Source organism: Anabrus simplex, chromosome 2 (assembly GCF_040414725.1).
Source record: "Anabrus simplex isolate iqAnaSimp1 chromosome 2, ASM4041472v1, whole genome shotgun sequence".
In the NCBI taxonomy this organism is placed as follows: domain Eukaryota; kingdom Metazoa; phylum Arthropoda; class Insecta; order Orthoptera; family Tettigoniidae; genus Anabrus; species Anabrus simplex.
In genome coordinates, this window is record NC_090266.1 from 1238110962 (window position 1) to 1238131401 (window position 20440).

At 39.8% G+C, this 20440-nt stretch overlaps 1 protein-coding gene across 4 annotated transcripts in view; it reads right to left on the reverse strand.

The window, feature by feature from the left end:
- Positions 1–19867, reverse strand: part of Pex23 (peroxin 23) — a 986852-nt gene extending 966985 nt beyond the window's left edge. For 3 of the 4 annotated variants that reach the window (XM_067142270.2, XM_067142269.2, XM_067142272.2), the window contains exon 1: positions 19320–19867. In XM_067142270.2, the coding sequence (XP_066998371.2) occupies positions 19320–19544 (225 nt within the window). In that variant the 5' untranslated portion in view covers positions 19545–19867. Of the gene's footprint in view, positions 1–1264; positions 1351–19319 lie in introns of those variants that run through there. The other variant, XM_067142271.2, reaches the window with a different exon arrangement.
- Positions 19868–20440: the final 573 nt, after the last annotated feature.

Sequence of the window (20440 nt, forward strand, 5' to 3'; positions counted from 1 at the left end):
AATACACGAGTTGGTTTAATAATGAATAAGAAAAACGGCAGCGGATAAGGTACTATGACCAGCATAGTGAAATAATTATTTTGTCAAGATAAACACCAAACCAATGCCCACCACAATAGTGCAGGTCTATATGCCTACTAGTTCAGCAGATGATGAAGAAATTGAAAGATATATGAAGAGATAGAAGATTTAACCTCTTAACTGGGCATGACGTAGGTATATATTCATACGCTGAATGTTACAGGGTAATGGACATGAAGAATATACATGTACTCATCTTTTACCACGAATACCTCCTAGGCATGACAAGCTACTTTGCAGAGTCGTGTATTGTCATCTTAATTGATGTTTTTCCCACACGATGGCAGCAAATACCACATGCCATGCTTCTTGAAGATTATTTGTTTTTATTTTACAACTGTACAGTGCTACCTGTCCACAGTAGGCCAAATGTGGCAGCATCTAGTTCAAAGCCTAAGTTTGAAACGTTCGAAGACGAGATTATTCAACACTCAGAGAATGATTGTGACAATTTATCTTCTCAGAAATCCAAAGATGAGTGGTTTGATACAGATGAAGGTGAGCCTGATAGTGAAAGTGGTTCAGAGTATGAGAATGAAGAACAAGATGAACAACATTACGAATCGGATGAAGGCGAAGTGATAGACATGTTTCAACCTTTCCCGTCGCGTGGTGTTTCATGTCAGAAATTCATATTTTCTGGTGCTAGTGGTGTAAATATGGACTTCGACGATGAATCCAATGTGTTGGAATATTTTGAACAGTTCATAGGTGATGATATGTTTCAACATATTGCTGAACAGACCAATGTGTATGCTAAACAGTTTTTAGAAGCCCATCCGAATCTGAAACCACTGTCACGAGCTAGAGATTGGGTGGATACAAATCCAACTGAGATAAAAACTCTAATTGGACTTCTAATGCTGCAGGGGATAGTTCATAAGCCAGAAAACAGTATGTCCTTCTCAAAACGAGAAAGTATCGCAACCCCTTACTTTTCGAAAATTACCTCTGAGACAAATCACTGCAGTTCTAGTGAGGTAAATGATGTAACTGACCATGAAGTTAATGTAAAATCTTTCACAATGTCACTAGCACGATGTGTAATTAGTAGATATTCCTTTCTTTTATTTGTTTTAATTTTAGGTGCTATCATATGAACAAAACACTCAAACTTTAACCAGGTAAATGACTTTGGAGTTAATGTCACATGCATGATATATTTATGAAGCCGCTGGCATACTCTATGTCCCTTCCGCCGTCACTCCTCTCCTGGAATAACACTGCTCCTAAGCCAGAGTCTCTGGCGTCTGTCTGCACGCACATCTTCTGTTGAGGGTCGGGATGGGCTAGACTGGGAGCGTTGCATATCTCAGCCTTAATGCCTTGGAATGCTGCCTCTTCCTTGCTGGTCCATCGAAACGGGCGGTTGTTATGGAGTAGTGTGGCATGAAGCTGCTCTACTATCCACACAAGCCAAGGCACTGATGTACCTGTCGCTTGGTCCACGGGCGTTCAGCTTCTTCAATAGCTCGATGCTTCTCTGGTTGCCTTTCTAAACCTTCAGATGTGAGGACATGGTCAAGACATTCTTCGCGGGACTGGGCGATGTGGCACTTCTCCAGTTGGCAAATCAGTCCACGAATCTTCAGTCATTCCAGTACTTTCCTCAGATGTACCAGGTGTTCTTGAAAATTCTTGCTGTGAATTAAAATGTTGTCGAGATACACTCAGCAAAAATCTCCAACATATCCTGATAATAACTTACCCATCAGTTGCATGAAGATAGCAGGAGCATCCTTCAATCCAAAAGGCACTACTGCAAACTGGTACAATCCTCTCAGTGTCATGCGGTCAGTGGTCTGGAACTTTCCTCGAACTCCACTTGTCAGTATCTGGAGTTGAGATCCAGCGTGTTGAAAACCCTAGACCCACTTACTTGTTTCAGCGAGTCTTTCAGGTCAGGCATGGGGTAGGCATCACTAACGGTCTTCTCATTCAACCTGCAGATGTCCACACATAGTCTATACTCCCCATTTTTCTTCTTCAGTAGGACGATAGGTGAAGCCCAACAGGATGTAGAAGGTTCGATGAGACCTTGCCCTTCCACCTCTTGAATCTTCTGGATGATGAAGTTGCGCTTATCTGGGTTGATTGGATATGGACGTTGCTTGATGGGTGAGGAAGCAACCTGTGAAAATTTAAATTTATAATTCCACCTTTACAATACTGTAATTATCTTTATTGAAAAGACTACATTAGACTATACTCGTGATACATGTTTCGTCCTCTTTGGGACATCTTCAGTCACACATACAAACATTGAAAATAAGGTAAATTAGGTAAATAAAAAGTCTTTAGATCTTGTAACGCGGCATGTTGGCGTCTTGTCAATCTTCAATGTTAAAATGGTGCAGCATGAACATGAAGCATTTTATTCGCACAGCCACTTATGTTGTTTTATAAATGGGAAATTCTTTGCATACAACAACATTTTAATCTGTGATTTAACTGGACTTCATGCTTCATATTATGTTCACGCTGCACCATTTTAACATTCAAGATTGACAAGATGCCAACACGCCGCGTCACAAGATCTAAAGACTTATTTACTTATTTCAACGTGTCCTCACCTTATTTTCAATGTTTGTATGTGTGACTGAAGATGTCCCATAAGAGGACGAAATTTGTATCATGAGTGTAGTTTAATGTAGTCTTTTCAATAAAGACAATTACAGTATTGTAAAGGTGGAATTATAAATTTAAATTTTCACAACTGATACTTTGACAATACAGGCTCTAATATGAAGTTTATAACGTGCAAGGGCGAGGAAGCGCTGCATTCAATTGTGTGCGTTACCATAGTAGTCCATCCAATTTTATTGGCGATGACTTCTGGAAAGTCCTTTAAGGTGTGTCTCAGCTCCTCTTCTTCACTCGGTCGAAGATGTGTGGATATCTCCCAGGTCTACGTCGACTTCTGTATCCTTGCATGTCTGGAGATTTCCATCATTCAAGGCAACCCTCAGACATCTTTCTTTTCCCAAAAAGACTTCATGAGCTGCGTAGTCTAGGATCACCTTGTATTCTGCCAGAAAGTCATGACCTAATATAATGTCGGGTATCAGGTTCTGAATCACTGCAACGTCAATTACAATAGGCTTGCTCATACATTTAGCACTTAGGTTAGTCCGTCCTTGGATGGAATAGGTCACCCCGTCCACTGCTCCCACTACCCTTCTGAGGTGGCGAGACTTCATAGGCGGTAGTAATCTGGCAACAGTCCAGCTGACAAATGATTGGCTTGTTTGGCTGTCGAGTATGGCAGAAAAATTCTTGTTGCCAATCCTTAAGATGATAGCTGTGCAGGGTTGGCCTATTCTACTCACTATCTGACCAATCCCTCTCCTACTTGACCAGTGTAGCTTATCTGTCAGATTTTGAGGTGCATCCCGGTCCCATCCCCCCCTCAATCCAGAATGGGCCGGACCTAGTTATCCGACATCATGATTGGGCACTTGTTCTTCAGGTGTCCCGTTCTTCCACACTGGTAGCACTTCCTAACTGCACTGGGATCTTCCGTAGCTTTCCTCTTATGTTCCTCCTCCAGCTGGGCAATGATTCTGCGTAGATCATCAAAGGATCTTGGTTGTGATACCTTCACTAGGGGTTGAATCTTATCGTGAAGTAGCTCTGTGATGTCTGGTAAGATCTCGTTTTCGCTTCCTTCCGGGTGCAGACGCTTAAAGAGTTGGTACTTCTGTAGGACGAAGGCGCTAGCTCTCATGCCAGTGGGTTGTGCCTCAGTCAGTAGCTTCCTTTTACAGAGCTCTTCACCCCTTTAGTATTAAACCTAGCGAGGAATTCCTACTTGAAGTTCGTCCAGTTTAAATTTAGACCCTTCAAATTATTCCACCAAGTAGCACCTTGCCCCTTTAATCGCGGTGTGACGAGTTGCACGAAGATGTCCTCTGGTAGATTAGTCATTCCTAACAGATTGATCGATCCCTCGAAGCTCGAAGAAGCTAGTCAGATTCTCTTCCAGTCGCCTGTGGAATTCCAGAAGGCTCTCTATAATCACCTTCAGGTCTAGGTGTGCTGTATTGCTGGTTAGGTTTGAGGGGTTTAGAGGTGTGGTGATATGTCCTGTTTGAGTTACTCTATCTTCTACTGTGTGAAGGATGTTTTCCCTTATATTCTGCATATCTCCCTTGATAGGTGAAAACCAGTTTTCTAACCTTCCTTCAACAGCAGAAATACAGCTCCCAAAATTTCCCTTGACGGCAGAGATATGGCTTTCAAAATTTCCCTCGACAATAGAAATCCTTCCCTCAACCTGTTGCTTCATGCCGGAAACCTGGATTTCCACCTCCTCCTTGAGGTTCGAGATATCCCCTTCAAGCTGGCTTACCCTACTATCGATCTGTTCGACATGTACCAGTTTTGACCTGATGTCTGATATCTGCTGCGTTAATGTCGCTAATTTGCAATTAAATTTTGTCATCTACGGTTGAAATTTTTGATTCTAGGCTCTGTTCAACTTTGTAAACCTGCGTGTACACTTGTGATATTTGTCCAGTTAAAACAGTTAGCTTGAGCTAATTTGTCATTTACTTTTGAAATTTGATCTGCAATCTGTCCTGTTAGGCCAGAATTGACATCTGAAATTTCTTCTGAAAGTTTGTCATTTACGTCTGAAATTTTGTCATTTAATGCCAGCATCATGGTCATTAGGTTAGAACACATTTTGGGAATATTTACCTCATCTTCAGATGTTTCATCAGGATCTTTGTCGACTCTGATGAAAAACTTTTCAGGATCTCCTTTTTCAGCGGGATCTTCCCGTAACCGCGCCTGCAGCGATTTCTTCTTCCCGTTCATCGGGAGATTTCTCTTGGTGAGTTCGTCTTTGAGCTGTTTCACCGACGTATTTTCTAGTATCACTTGCATTTTGATCTATTTCCGCTACACTTGTATTCACTCGTAACTTCTTACATCCTGTCCCATGATCGCCAATGATGTATCCACAAAGACGCACACAAGATGCTGTCAGTTGTACACTTATTTATTTCACCTTAACTTCACATAAACACACACATAACCTAATCAACTGTTGTCACAAACAAAACACACACATCAACAAACCGCCATCTTTAACAAATGCCTATCACTAAGCCACACGGAGATCACAACCTTAAAACAATTGACTGCTTACAAGCATGTCATAACACGTGGTCACAAGTATAACTCCTGTTAAACCATAATTCACCGGGCGAGTTGGCCATGCGGTTAGGGGTGCGCGACTGTGAGCTTGCATCCGGGAGATAGTGGGTTCAAACCCCACTGTCCGCAGCCCTGAAGATGGTTTTCTGTGGTTTCCCATTTTCACACCAGGCAAATGCTGTGGCTGTATGTTAATGAAGGCCACGGCCATTTCCTTCCCACTCCTAGGCCTTTCCTATCCCAAGTCGCCATAAGACCTATCTGCGTTGGTGTGACGTAAAGCAAAAAAAACATAACTCAACTATACAGTAACTCGTCTCTACCATCAAGACCACCTCTTTATATGTGTGCGTGCGCAAGAAAAGGGACCACTTCTTGGTCAATAGTTCACGAAATAATCGTGAAAAACCACTGAAGAGAGTAAAATGTTGACTTTTCATTTTTGATACCTATGTATTGCTTAGACTGTCATCTACTCATTGAGTGAATTTAAAAGCCCTCTGACAATAATCACTGCTGAAACATAAGGTTTATTTAATACTAAGAAAAGGGACCACTTTTTGCATCGTAAGCGAGGGTCCACACATTTTCTCGCTCGCGCTCATAGCTGCGCGAGCATAAGATAACTCTGATATCTTATGATAAATGAACCCTACCTGGACACTTTTAATAAAGGTAATAGGTTTCATAAACATCCTCTCTGCTCCAAACATTTACGATACCGATGCACTCTTCTTAATGAGATACCTCATGTGGAGAGTTATGACAGGAAAGAACAGCAGTTGTTAAATTGCTTTTTTGCCAGTGGGACACATGAAATTTCAACCTGATTTGTATTTTGGTTGTTTCAAGAGAGCATTCCGGAAAAATGAAAGTGAAGTTATTGAAGATGTAATTAATGTCGCCTGTAAAAGTTGTCAGGTTTCTAGCTCTATTATTCCTGTCGCTGTTAGCGCAGAATCCGGAAATGTAACAATTCCTACTTATGACTGGCAAAACAAGTTCCATGCTGGAATGAAAACATTCCACAAATAGCGCAGATATATCATTTTGTGTATATGAAAGGGCATTCTGATGTAGTGTTGACAAAGAAATCCATAGTTTCTGACGAAGTACCCTACACCATCCTTCCAGAAGATCCATCGCCTGACTTCACTGACCTTCCGCAAGTCATCAAACCTCAAACCTCGATAGACAGATGTATCTCCATGAAAAAATTAGACCCTTCGTATCACAAGATAAGAAAGATGTACTATGTCCTGCTGTAACATCTTTCCCTGCTCCAATAACGCCGCCACCAACCACCTCAAGTGAAAATCTTACGGAGTCGGCTTCTGTTTCTCCTCCTCTGCTAATAATTACACCATTATCATCATCTTCCTCAAAAAGTGTAATGCCTAAAATAACAAGTAAGGCTCAGAAGAGAAAACCACCAACTCCAACAATAATCACATAAATAGGATTGTAAATAAACGGTACAGATCTCTGCACATGATTATGAGGGTGTTTAGGGGTTGTAGTCAGGATGTAAAGGAGAGGGGATGCAAGTCTCTGGTAAGACCCTAACTAGAGTATGGTTCCAGTGTATGGGACCCTCTGCAGGATTACCCGATTCAAGAACTGGAAAAAATCCAAAGAAAAGCAGCTCAATTTGTTCTGGGTGATTTGCAACAAAAGGGTAGCGTTACAAAAATGTTGCAAAGTTTGGGCTGGTAAGAATTGAAAGAAAGGAGAGCTGCTCGACTAAATGGTACGTTCCGAGCTGTCAGCGGAGAGATGGCGTGGAATGACATTAGTAGACGAATAAGTTTGAGTGGCGTTTATAAAAGTAGGAAAGATCACAATATGAAGATAAAGTTGGAATTCAAGAGGACAAACTGGGGCAAATATCCATTTATAGGAAGGGGAGTTAGGGATTGGAATAACTTACCAAGGGAGATGTTCAATAAATTTCCAATTTCTTTGAAATCATTTAGGAAAAGGCTAGGAAAACAACAGATAGGGAATCTGCCACCTGGGCGACTCCCTAAATGCAGATCAGTATTGATTGATTGATTGACTGACTGAAGAAAATTCTCCCCAAAGAAGAGGTCTCTACCCACCTGCAGCTTTTTTTTCTTTTGCTAGTTGCTTTACGTCGCACCGACACAGATAGGTCTTATGGCGACAATGGGTCAGTGAAGGCCTAGTGATGGGAAGGAAGCGGCCATGGCCTTAGTTAAGGCCATTTGCCTGGTGTGAAAATGGGAAACCACGGAAAACCATCTTCAGGGCTGCCGACAGTGGGGTTCGAACCCACTATCTCCCGGATGCGAGCTCACAGCTGCACGCTCCTAACTGCATGGCCAACTCGCCCGGTCCACCTGCAGCTACTGTGGAGAGGAAGGACATCAGGACCAAATGGTAAAAGGGCATGTAATATGCCCAAAACGCAGGCTTAAGCATGAATAAATGATATCCCTGTCTTATGCTGGCTGTGATTAATGATCATTGAGGTATGTGATAATTTTTGTAAAGTGCAGTAGTGTTGCAATTAGTTGTCTTCAGTGACCTACTGCAAGTCATAAAACCTCAGAGACGTAGCATCGATAGATAGATCTCCACGAAAAAATTAGTCCGTAAATAATATCTGTTGGTAATTTTTGTTAAAAAATTCTATGTCAGAATACTGGTGAACATGAAAATGTAAACGCCAGCATAACTTCCAAATAGTTTAGTAGTTATTTGTGTCACAAAGTAACCAAATTTTTAAACCGCTTTACTGAAAAGTTATCAACTCTTAAGTTGCAACATTACATGCTAATTTAAGGCCTTAATTTCTTTTGGAGGCATTGAATTCATTTATATGAATCATATGATATTAGTTACAATCAGTGGATGTGACCCGCAATGCCTCACATTCACAGAAACTGACGTAAAACAATAGTATTACTGACCAAGGGACTGCTTCTATAGCACAATACTGAATCGATGATGCTTGTAGTCTAAAGGGGTACAAAATCCAAGTCATCGGCCCCCATAATGGTACTTATCACTAGGAAAGTAGAACCATGGTATTCGACATGTTGCGGTACTAATCAAAAGTAACGTAGACTCACAGTATTCCACACATTATGGTACTACTCACAGGTAATGAAATTCACACATGTAACACAGACCTATGGTGTTTCGCACATTGCAGCGCAATTTACTGGCAACGCAAACCTATGGTGTTCATCACATGAGTGTAATAACCTCTTCATTCCCAGGGTCCACATATGAGGACCGCATTTTATAATTTGATTTCCTTGGTGCAATATTTCTACAATTAAAACCCAGAGTCCTCTTCTGTGGAATTTCTAGTAACTACTTTCTTCTCAAGAAGGCACCACTGTCCATCTACATCAAGTTGTTGTTATTCTTTGCCAACTAGTGTCTCGCAAAGACGGCAAAATGGCGCCGACAGCTCACCGCCTTTCAAGTAAGTGGAAATAAATTCAGTTAGAGCTTAGTGCTTTGATTCAGAAATTTTTTATTTGTTAAGAAAGCTTGAAGGATATTTGTGATAATGTATTTAGTAAAAAAAGTAAACTCGTGTCCTCATCCCGAGGTGGTGCAACTCTTTTCAGGCACACCCCCATTGGAGGTGAGCTGCATGTACCATTTCAACCACAAACCAGCCCTCCTGCCATTCTTAAATTTCTAGCAGTACCGGGAATTGAACCTGGGCCCCTGAGGACGGCAGCTAATAACACTAACCGTTACGCTACGGAGGAGGACAATGTATTTTAGCAAGTTATTATTATCGTTACACAGTGTTTGGTACAACATCAAGAATATATGGTCCACGTATGTGGACCTCAGGTCTCAATTACAATTGTATCATCGCCAAGACCTATCTGTGTCAGTGTGACATAAAGCCAATAGCAAAAAGAAATAAAGATTACAATTATGTTTTATTTATAGGTTATGCATTTTCCTTCAGGTAATATGGTTTTAACTGACGAAGAATTGTTGAGAATACTTGAAAATAGTGATGCCGAGTTATCAGAAGAAGAGGATGAAGACTTTCCTCTACACAATGTGATTGCCAGGAATGATACACGTGATGAACCCAACAAAACAGAAAGATGACAACACAGAAACTCCACTTTAAGACGAGGCATCCCCATCTACAACAAGGGAGTTGAGATGGCATAATAGATTGTACGTATTAGAAACTAGCCAGTAACTGGTTCTGTAAATTGTTATATTACCGGTATTCTGATGGAAAATTTCTTACTATGTTCTTCTATGATATGAAGAAATCAATACCAGTTTCAGATGTGAATACTGAGAGTAAAGAGAACTCCTTTGTATAATATACTTGTTTATTTCTTTACAGGATACCTATAAAAGGTCCTTCAATTGATGAAACAATTGAGCTAGATACAGGAGAAGAGAAAGGAGTTCTAGACGCTTTTATGGAGTATTTACCAATGTCATTCTGGGAAGAGCATGCATTCCTGACAAATCTATATTCCTCTCAACGCCGAGGATTATGATCTGTTGACACCACACCTGAATAGATGATTCACTTCGCTGGAATTCATGTAATCACAGATTGCTTAGGTTATCCACAAGTTCGAATGTACTGGCAAGATGATCTAGAAGTTCCTCTAATTTCAAACTGCATGAATAGGGATCGTTTCTTTGAATTGCGGGCACATATGCATTTTACAGACAATGAAGCAGATAGGCAGGATGGTGGTGATAGGTTATGGAAGGTTAGGCCATTCATTGATTGTGAGACAGAAATGTCTGAGCCTTCCCCGAACATCACGTGTGTCCCTTGATGAACAAATGGTGCCATTTTCTGGACAATGTGGGTTTAGACAGTATTTGCCATCTAAACCTAATCCACTGGGACTGAAATGTTTTGTATTAGCTGCTCCAGATGGATTAGCATTAGATTTCAAATTCTATGCTGGAAAGGATACCATCCCATATGATGATATGAAGCTTTTAGATCTTGGAGTATCTATTGTGAAATGTCTCACTGAAACAAATCCTCAAGATAACATGCACTGTGTGTACATTGACAGATTTTTCACTAGCATGAAAAGTTTTGACTATCTGTTAAGCAAATCAATATTTCAGACAGAAACAGTTATGGTAAACAGGATAGGTCCAGTAGCCAAGAAACTAACAAAGTGCAAAGTGGTGAATGGGATGAAAAGGTGAGAGTAGATGATAATGCTTCAGTGGTTAAGTGGAAAGATAATAGAAGTGTCCTACTACTGTCCCCTTGTGTTGGGAGTAAGCCAGACACCTCCCGCAGAAAGTGTCTGAGGAGGAGAAGAAAATTGATGTACCGCAACCACAGATTGTTAAACTATACGATGAAGAAATTAGTGGTATATATCGCTTGGATAGGTTCATTTCATTCTACTGCTGCTACATTCGTACAAGAGAGTGGCCTGTGCGCTTATTCAATCATTTTGTAGATTTTGTGATTGCCAACTGTTTGATAATGTATCAACGTCGCTGCAAACACAACAATGAACCACAGAGGCGGGTCATGGGACTACTGAACTTTAGAATGCATCTGGGTAAAGCCTTGGTTCAGTACAAAGTTATCTCCCAGGGCACGAGAGGCAGAGGGCGTCCTAGATCTCAGCCAGCGGATATTAACTCTGCTGATATGCCCCCAAACAAGAAAACCAGTGATTTTGCCCATACCCGAAGTTCGTCACGACCAGTATGGACATTTCCCAAGTACAAAGAAGCCAAGAATGCTTCTAAATGTCATCTCTCAGGCTGCAAATTTAAAATAGGATTTGATGTAGCAAATGTGAACTGTACTTTTGTGTTTCAAACAATAACTGTTTCAAAATGTTTCATGAGATGTAAGTAAGCCTATTGTTCATAGTCACTGCATTTTTGCTTGGAAAATAAGATTATTCAAATTTTCACTAATGGCAATATTTACCCCTTTCATCACAAATCACTCCTGAGGTCCAGATGTGGACCACTCATTTCAAGGTCAACGCTCCCATAGAATTTTTTAAATTTATGAATTTGTGTTTGAAATGAGCCTAGGGACATACAAAACAAAATAGTTATTTTTTCTGACCTCGCAGTCCCAGACAGGTCTCAAGAGGCTAACCACAGGGACTCTTACTATCCCATGGTGTTCCTCATAGTGGGTACTAATCATAGGCAAGCCAGACCATGGTGTCGCTCATATAGTGGTACTAATCACAGGTGCTCTAAAAGCCGACAGCACACACTGTTGCAACTAATCACAAACCTATTTTGTACCTAACATAGTGGTACTACGCACAAGTAAAAGCGACCCATGGTGTTCCTCGCGTGGTGGTACTAATTACAAGTAATCTCATGGTTCTAATTCGATCATCCCTTGGTCACCCCTTTTAGTTGCCTCTTACAACAGGCAGGAGATATCGTGGGTGTATTCTACGCCTGCGTCACCCACCCACAGAGGGTAAACAGAGAGAAAAAAGGAAAAGAAGGAATCCGTCACTTGGAAAAATGAAGTAACGGGCGAAGAAAGACAAGGGCCACGAAGGGCGTAAAAATGAAAGACTCCCTAGTATCGGGGTCGGAAAAGAACAAGAGTTGACCAAGGGAGGTCGGACAGGACAGATGAAAGTTAGGAGCCTGGCACAAGTAAGTGGAAGCAATGCCAGGACTCAGCTAAGGATCCCATGGTCGCCAAACCATGCTCCCAAGTTGAGAGCCCCTGGGGACCCTTTTAGTCGTCTCTTGTGACAGGCAGGGGATACCGTGGGTGTATTCATCTGCGTCCCCCACCCACAGGGGGTTGGGTAAGGAGTACAAGATGAAAATAAATAAGTCCAAAACAAAAGTAATGGAGTGCAGTCGAACGAAGGCAAGTGACGCAGGTAATATTAGATTAAGAAATGAAGTCTTTAAAGGAAGTAGATGAATATTGCTACTTGGGTAGTAAAATAACTAACGATAGTAGAAATAAGGACATAAAATGCAGACTAGCACAAGCAAGGAAGAGCTTTCTTAAGAAAAGAAATTTGCTCACTTCAAACATTGATATAGGAATGTTTCTGAGGAATGTGGCATTGTATGGAACTGAAACATGGATGATAACTACCTCAAAAAGAAAGAAAATAGAAGCTTTTGAAATGTGGTGTTACAGAAGAATTCTGAAGGCGAGATGGATAGATCGAATCACGAAGAGATACTGAGTCGAATTGGTGACCGGACATTGATTTGGCTAAATTTGATGAGAAGAAGAGATAGAACGATAGGACACATCTTAAGACACCCAGGACTTGTTCTGTTGGTTTTTGAAGGAAGTGTAGGTGGTAAGAACGGTAGGGGTAGACCAAGGTATGAATGACACACAGATCAGAGCAGATGCAGTAGTTATGTGGAAATGAAAAGGTTAGCACAGGATAGGCTGGCGTGGAAGGCTGCATCAAACCAGTCTATGGAGTGATGACTCAATACGAACAACATGTTAGCCCTGTGAACAATACGATGCAACCCTATCGTGGACAATACGAACATTGCCTCCATCATAGCCGGTCTATAGCAACTAACAAAATGGTCGCATTTAGCTGATTTACACTGTCTCATTTTGAATTCTTTTATATAAGACTACTTCTTGGGATGAGTTAGCTTAACACCCACTGAACTGATTTTCCATTTTCTGAAAAGTACTGCAAAATACTCAACAGCATAAGGAACTGGTAAAAATTTGACACAATTGTATCTTTGTTCAATTGGAACTGATAATTCTATTGCTTGTAATATAAACTTTCTAGTCTGTCAGACACACAACAATTTCAAATGCAAATTGAAATACTATAAGCATACCTGTAAAAATCACATTTTATCTATAAGGAATTAGATTTTTCATTCTACAATACCGTATCCTCAGATTCTATCAAATCACTTAAATTATGTGCATATATGTACAGTATAGTTTACGTTGTGTAATATGCACATAATTGAAGCGATGCGCCGAACAGGGGTCTAATCACCAAAATCTGTATTATGAGTTAGGCCTAATTGCAAAAAACACCATCTTGGACTGGAGATAGATCCCTTTTCTGTGCAAGACAGAAGTTCTCCACCCTCTAGCACAGCAACAAGTTCTGAATTCTTCCACATGACTACACCATTATGCAGGAACGTCCATACAGATCCTTAATCCGATGAAACCTCACTTCCAGAAAAAATGTCAGATCCCTTTTCGGCGCATCGCTTCATTTTAAGTGATTTGATAGAATCTGAGTATGTTCATGTAGAAAAAAACATGTCATTCTTTGTATAATATGTGATTTTTACAGGTAGCCTATGCTTATAGTGTTTTAATTTGCATTTGAAATTGTTGTGTGTCTGACAGACTGGAAAGTTTTTATTACATTTAATACGTCAACACTGGAAAATATGGAAATATTAGGGATAAAATTAGTTTGTCATAATATGAAGGAGGTGGGAATTATAGGAACATACAGGCCTGGAAGAGAGGAAAGAGACATGGAAATATTTGAGAAAATAATAGATTATACTCATAAAAACAATAATAATGATATGGTAATAATTGGGGGAGATCTAAACTTGCCCGAAGTTGAATGGAATGGAGCTGCAAGTGAAGCCCATGAACAGAAACTGGCAAATAAGTTAATTTGGGAGGGAGGATTTACACAAGTAGTACAAGAACCAACTCGTCTCAATAACTTGCTAGATGTATTCTTGGTTAAACCTTGGGAAATTGTTGATAAAACTGAGGTAATTGAAGGAATAGGTGACCATAAGGCTGTAATAATGGATGTAGGACTCATACCAAAAATGCTTAATAAGAGGGAGACACAAGACAAGAAATTATACAGAAAAACTAAAGTTGATGAATTTGGGACGTACCTTAAATCACAATTCAGTTGTTGGATAAGTGAAGGGACTAATGTGGATACACTTTGGGCTAAATTTAAAGGAATCATTTGGAAAGGAGAGAAGAGATTTGTACCTGTTAAGAAGGGTAAAATGACCTCAGACCCTGTTTATTACACAAGGGAAATAAGAAAATTAAAAAGAAAATGTAGAATAGTAAACAGGAAAATCAAAGAGGGTAGGGAGAATAGAGAAACTAGAAAACAGCTAATGAGGGAACTGAATAGAGTGTAAAAGGAAGCAAAAGAGAATTATATGAATGGCATTCTTCAAGCGGGTAATGACCACAAAGGGAAATGGAAAAAGCTGTATTCATATATTAGGAATCAAAAAGGAAAAGGAATCCAAATTCCTACAATGGTGGGAGAAGGGGGGTGAACACTATTTAACAGATACTGAGAAAGCAAACCTCTTCAGTAGGGAATTCCGAGATTCAGTAGAAGATTGTTAGGACTTGGAAACCATAACAGAAGATAGAGAGAGAGACACACAGAGGGAAACAAGAAGCTTCTCATTCACAAATGAAGATATTTTCAGAGAAATCCAACTGCTTCAGCAAGGAAAAGCAGCAGGAAGTGATCAAATTACTGGGGAGGTATTAAAGACAATGGGGTGGTATATAGTGCCTTATTTAAAATTTCTCTTTGACTACGTCTTAAATAATAGTGTGATACCAAAGGAATGGAAGGAATCTATAATAATACCAATTTATAAAGGAAAGGGTGATAAAAGGAAACCAGGGAACTATAGACCAATCAGCCTGACCAGTATAGTTTGTAAAATACTGGAGAGTTTAATAGCAAAGTACATCAGAGGGATATGTGATGATAAAAATTGGTTCATGAGGAGCCAGTATGGATTTAGAAAGAAATTTTCTTGCGAGGCACAACTGGTGCGATTTCAGCAGGACATATCAGATCAGTTGGATTCAGGAGGCCATTTAGATTGCATAGCCATAGATTTTTCCAAAGCCTTTGATAGAGTGGAATATGGAATATTATTAAAGAAATTGGAGGGAATAGGATTGGACGTAAGGGTTATACGTTGGATAAGAACATTTCTAAATTCAAAGGTTCAGAATGTCAAAGTAGGAAATAATATATCACAGGAAGAGAAAGTCTGGAAGGGAATTGCACAGGGTAGTATAATCGGTCCGTTACTTTTCTTAATATACGCAAATGATTTAGGGAACAACAGAACATCAAAAATAAGATTGTATGCAGATGACATAATTGTTTATAGGGAAATAAATAACATTGAGGATTGTTCAGAATTACACAGGGACCTTGACAGTATCCAAGAATGGGTTGAAGAAAATAATATGAAGTTTAACGGAGGCAAATCAACTGTTACAACATTTACAAACAGGAGCTTTAAAACTGAATTTGAATATACTTTGGATGAGGTAGTTATCCCAAAAGATGGCAAGTGCAAATACTTAGGTGTGAGATTTGAAAGTAATTTGCACTGGAAGGGTCATGTTGATGACATTGTTGGGAAAGCATACAGATCGTTACATGTGATAATGAGGCTACTTAAAGGATGCAACAAAGAAAAGAAAAAAGTTACTTAACTATGGTTCGTCCATTATTGGAATATGCAAACAGTGTTTGGGATTCTCACCCAGAATACCTAATAAAAGAACTAGATGGTGTGCAGAGGAAAGCAGCAAGGTTTGTAACAGGGGATTTCAGGAGAAAGGGTAGTGTATCAGAAATGTTAAAGGAACTTGGTTGGGAAACTTTAAGTAAGAGAAGGGAGAAAACTAGACTTATAGGATTATATGGAGCCTATACAGGAGAAGAAGCATGGGGAGATATTCGTGAGAGGCTTCGGTTGGAAAATAATTATATTGGTAGAACTGACCACAAGTACAAAATTAGAAGGAATTTTAGCAGAAGCGATTGGGGTAAATTTTCATTCATTGGGAAGGGCGTGAAGGAGTGGAACAGTTTACCAGGGGTAGTGTTTGATCCTTTTCCAAAATCTGTACAGATATTCAAGAAGAGAATAAACAACAACAGAGATAATAAATTAAATGTTAGAGGGCATTCGACCAGTTCAGGATATTGTAAATAAAAATGTGTGTGATTAAATTAATTCCATCCCCTGGTCTAAGGAGTTTGGACAGCCCAAGTAGGGGACTGCCTGTAGGGGTTAAGTACAGTGAGGACTTCGAGGGCCCTGGGACCGCTACGGTAGCTGTGAAGGCCCTTCAGGAACTCTGAAAAGTGGTGGCAAATGGGGCTCTGGTTAAGACGCAGCAGGTCGTTATGCTACTTAGGTTCCAAAATGGGTAAAATATAAATATGTAAATAAATTCAATGTTAATTTTAATCTTATACCAGTTGTACAGCATTATTAGAAGTAATTTCACATATCGTACTTTATATGAGTTGACTATGTTTGTAAGATATTATAAGTAGAATTTTGTAAACAATATAAATTTATTGAGGATGATGTGTGTGTTTAATAGAAAAATTTATTGGCGTAAATTGTATAATATTTTATTCTAGGAAAATTTTCTTCGTCTCCTGTTAACTTAAAATTTAGTGCTTGACAATAATGTATTTTAGTGTACCATTTGCCACCGAGGTGGACACCTCATTTGCAAATAAAGAGATTTTGATTTTGATATTGTATTCAGAAAATCTTTATAAGGTACATGGCACTCATAGAACTTCAGTTTCTGTTCTTTTTAATGTGTGTGGTATTAGAGTATATGTAATATATTCACTGGAGTGTAACATTATTATTTAACATTAAAGAAAAATTTTTTTATGTACATTAGGTAATGACATGCTGCTTTTGAAACCTATCTGAAAGCACCAGTATTTGACACTTGTATATGTTAAATATACAGAAATTGTTAATTTACAACCAAATAAACAAAAAGCATGACAATAAGATCAAGAGATGTTAGTTACCTATAACGGTAGCAATTTTAAACAAATCATAAGAAGTAAACCTACCAGTGGATCAACAGTGAAATAAAATATGAGAACTGATACAGCGATAACTCTGTCTCCTTCGGGTTATAGAAAAAAAGCACTCTCGTCGGAATTGATTATGCGTGTCTGATCAGTTGTGATGTGAAGGAGATTATTCTCAGTTGAATAATCCTTTACATCAGAAAACTAAGCATGTAGACTAATTGGGCTTATGTGACATTTCCCCTTGAAGCAGTGAGATTTTGTGTTGATCTCTTAGTCAGGGCATCTTTTGAGAAAGGAAGAATACCACTTTCTGCCTTGCCTGCCATTGGTAAAAGTGTTAGGTCTCTTCAATTCTTCTATTTACAATTGGCTTTACGTTGCACTGACACAGATAGGTCTTATGGCGATGGTGGGATAGGAAAGGGCCGGGAGTGGAAAGGAAGCGGCCGTGGTCTTAAGGTACAGCCCCAGCATTTGCCTGGTGTGAAAATGGGAAACCATGGAAAACCATTTTCGGGGCTCCTGACAATGGGGTTCGAACCCACTATCTCCTGAATTCAAGCTCACAGCTGTGTGCCCTAACCGCACGGCCAACTCGCTCGGTCTCGCTTCAGTTTTTTAATCAGATGTTCGACACTGTCCAGAAACTGCTCTTTCGTAACCGGATACTGTAAATTGGCAGTTGACAACAACATTCAACCACAACTACTTTTTCTTCAGCAGTTAGGATGGTGGTTGGTCTGATTCTGCATGTTTCTGAGCTCTTGCCAGAGGTTTTACAGAGAAGTGTTCAAGGAACATTGAATTGTTTGGCTGCTGCTGTTACTGGCATGGCTGCCTGCACTCGTTCAACAACCTGTGCCATTAGACTGGCTGAGAAATTAACTTTAGGCCCCATATCTGTAATTTAAAACAATGGTACTAATAATGGACAGCTGTCTGAGCTAGTCTTTTTTTTCTTACAAGTTGCTTTACGTCGCACCGACACAGATAGGTCTTATGGCGACGATGGAACAAGAAAGGCCTAGTAGTGGGAAGGAAGCGGCCGTTGCCTTAATTAAGGTACAGCCCCAGCATTTGCCTGATGTGAAAATTGGAAACCAAGGAAAACCATCTTCAGGGTTGATGACAGTGGGCTTCGAACCCACTATCTCCCAGATGCAAGCTCACGGCTGCGCACCTCTAACCGCACGGCCAATTCACCCAGTGAGCTAGTCACTTGACATGGTGTCAAACAATGGAGAGAAATAACACGGAAATGTATTTTCAGAGACAGATAAAATACAGTTAAAAGGCATTTTTGTACATTATTGCATCTATATCTTTTTTTTAAAAGTCACATCCCAGTGACTAATGGGATGTGTTAAAGATTGGAAGAATGTAACACATGAATGACCCAGTAATTGACATCCCTGTCAAGAAGCTTACAGTGGTTTAGATGTTAAATTTTCACCGTGGTATTCTTTACTTGTGACCTCCAGATGCATGTAACAATTTAAACTTCTAAATGATTCATTGCGATTTTGTCCGTAGAGCTATTTAATTGAAGTGCTTACCTTAACTTTTTCCTTTAGATATACAGAAAACTACTCTTGATACAACTTCACTACTTTGACAATTTTACCTCCATTATCAACAATCAAAATAATACATAGGCTACATCATCAGAGCTGACTTCAGAAAGAATGAAACTTAAATTTCCCTTGAATTCAATGTGGCCAAGGAGACACTAATGCTTCATATAGCTCAAAATACTAAAAAAATGTCAATTACTAGTACAGTGTCAAAGACTGGTGCATGTACCTTATCATCAACCAAGCTAAAGACCATGTTCCTTACAGACATGCTGACACTGCATTTGGGTCCGTACTGGACCATATGTCCACATACATTTAGAGGTGTCCAGTTAATCTGATTTACAAAAAGGCTCCCCACATCTCCACCCCTATCATCATCCTGCATTCTCTCCAATGTTAGTGAAATGATGCGAGGGGGTCAAGTCAGAGAGGGACATGGAAACTAATTATGGTAAATGGAACAATAGTTGCTGGTGGAGGGAAATGGGTTGCAATACCATGTTTAGAAATATCGTATATCGGAGGGACAGCGTGAAGGACTTGATATAATGCATAACTGGAAACTGATTTACATCATCCTACGTTCTGGTACCCCAAGAAATTAATTCAATTTAGTCAGTAAAGCAGATGAAAATGTCCACATTACCTCATTTTCATAGGATTCCTCCTTAATTCGTATGGGAATATCAAGTCCATATACGTGGACATAGATGTGCCGGTCTCCTCCTACGGCCCAAATAAAATGAGGTACTGCCGACAGGTGTTTAAATTCCAGTCCTAAGTAAATGAACTCACGCCACTTCGTTCCAGACGTTGACAGTCCAAATACTCGTCCTTCATTATTGACGGCAAACAGGTGTGAACTTGGCATTTTTAATAATCTTCAAAAGAGCACAATCTGAGATTTAAAATAATGCCTACGGCTGTGCTATACAGCCAAAAGGCCTATTAAATCGACGTACGGCAACGACTGCGTTGAATTAAAAAGAAAAAAAAGTCATTTTTCTGACAAGTGTTTGTAAAAATAAATCTAATAGAACACCGTCGCACGAAATGGTACATCCTTAAGATTTGGAGAAAAGGTGGTGACAACGAACATTTCCATACACTATGCCAGAGAGCATAAAGGCAATCCGGTATTGGTCTCCTATCTAACCTATAACACAACCTTCAAGAAACACATTTGACACTACATGTATTTTGACAACACCGGTGCTATTTCTCCAAGGAGTAACTACTTGTTCTTGTTCTTGAAGTTGATTTGGGCTCGTTATTTTACCCAGACACAATACTTTATTATGTTTGTACTAGTTCGACACTCGCATACAATTCCGATAAAGTAGGATACAACGAGCTAGAATAACATAGAGAGGCGGAAGTGCTGCCTGGGTGAAGCTAATAGAACGAACGTCCGCCATGTTTCCTGTTGTCACACAAGCAAGGGGGCATGGCCTTTAAATGACGAAAAGTGTAGAAAATACGCATTTTAGAATCACTGGGGGAGAATTAAAGACCGTTGCCGAAAGCTTGAAGCATTAAAGCGAATACCGCCACTTCATCATATTGCGGCACGAGGCCAACATCACGATCAGTTGATTGTAGGGTAGTTCGAAATCATCGCACAGTGACATACGAATAGGCCTCGAAATCGGAACAAGAGCGTTACCCTGCTTGGCTGTTGTGGTTAAGCGCAAATTAGAATAAAAACGATGGACATAAATATTAATGACAGGAAGCCTTAAAATCATAGGGACCTACAATAGGTTA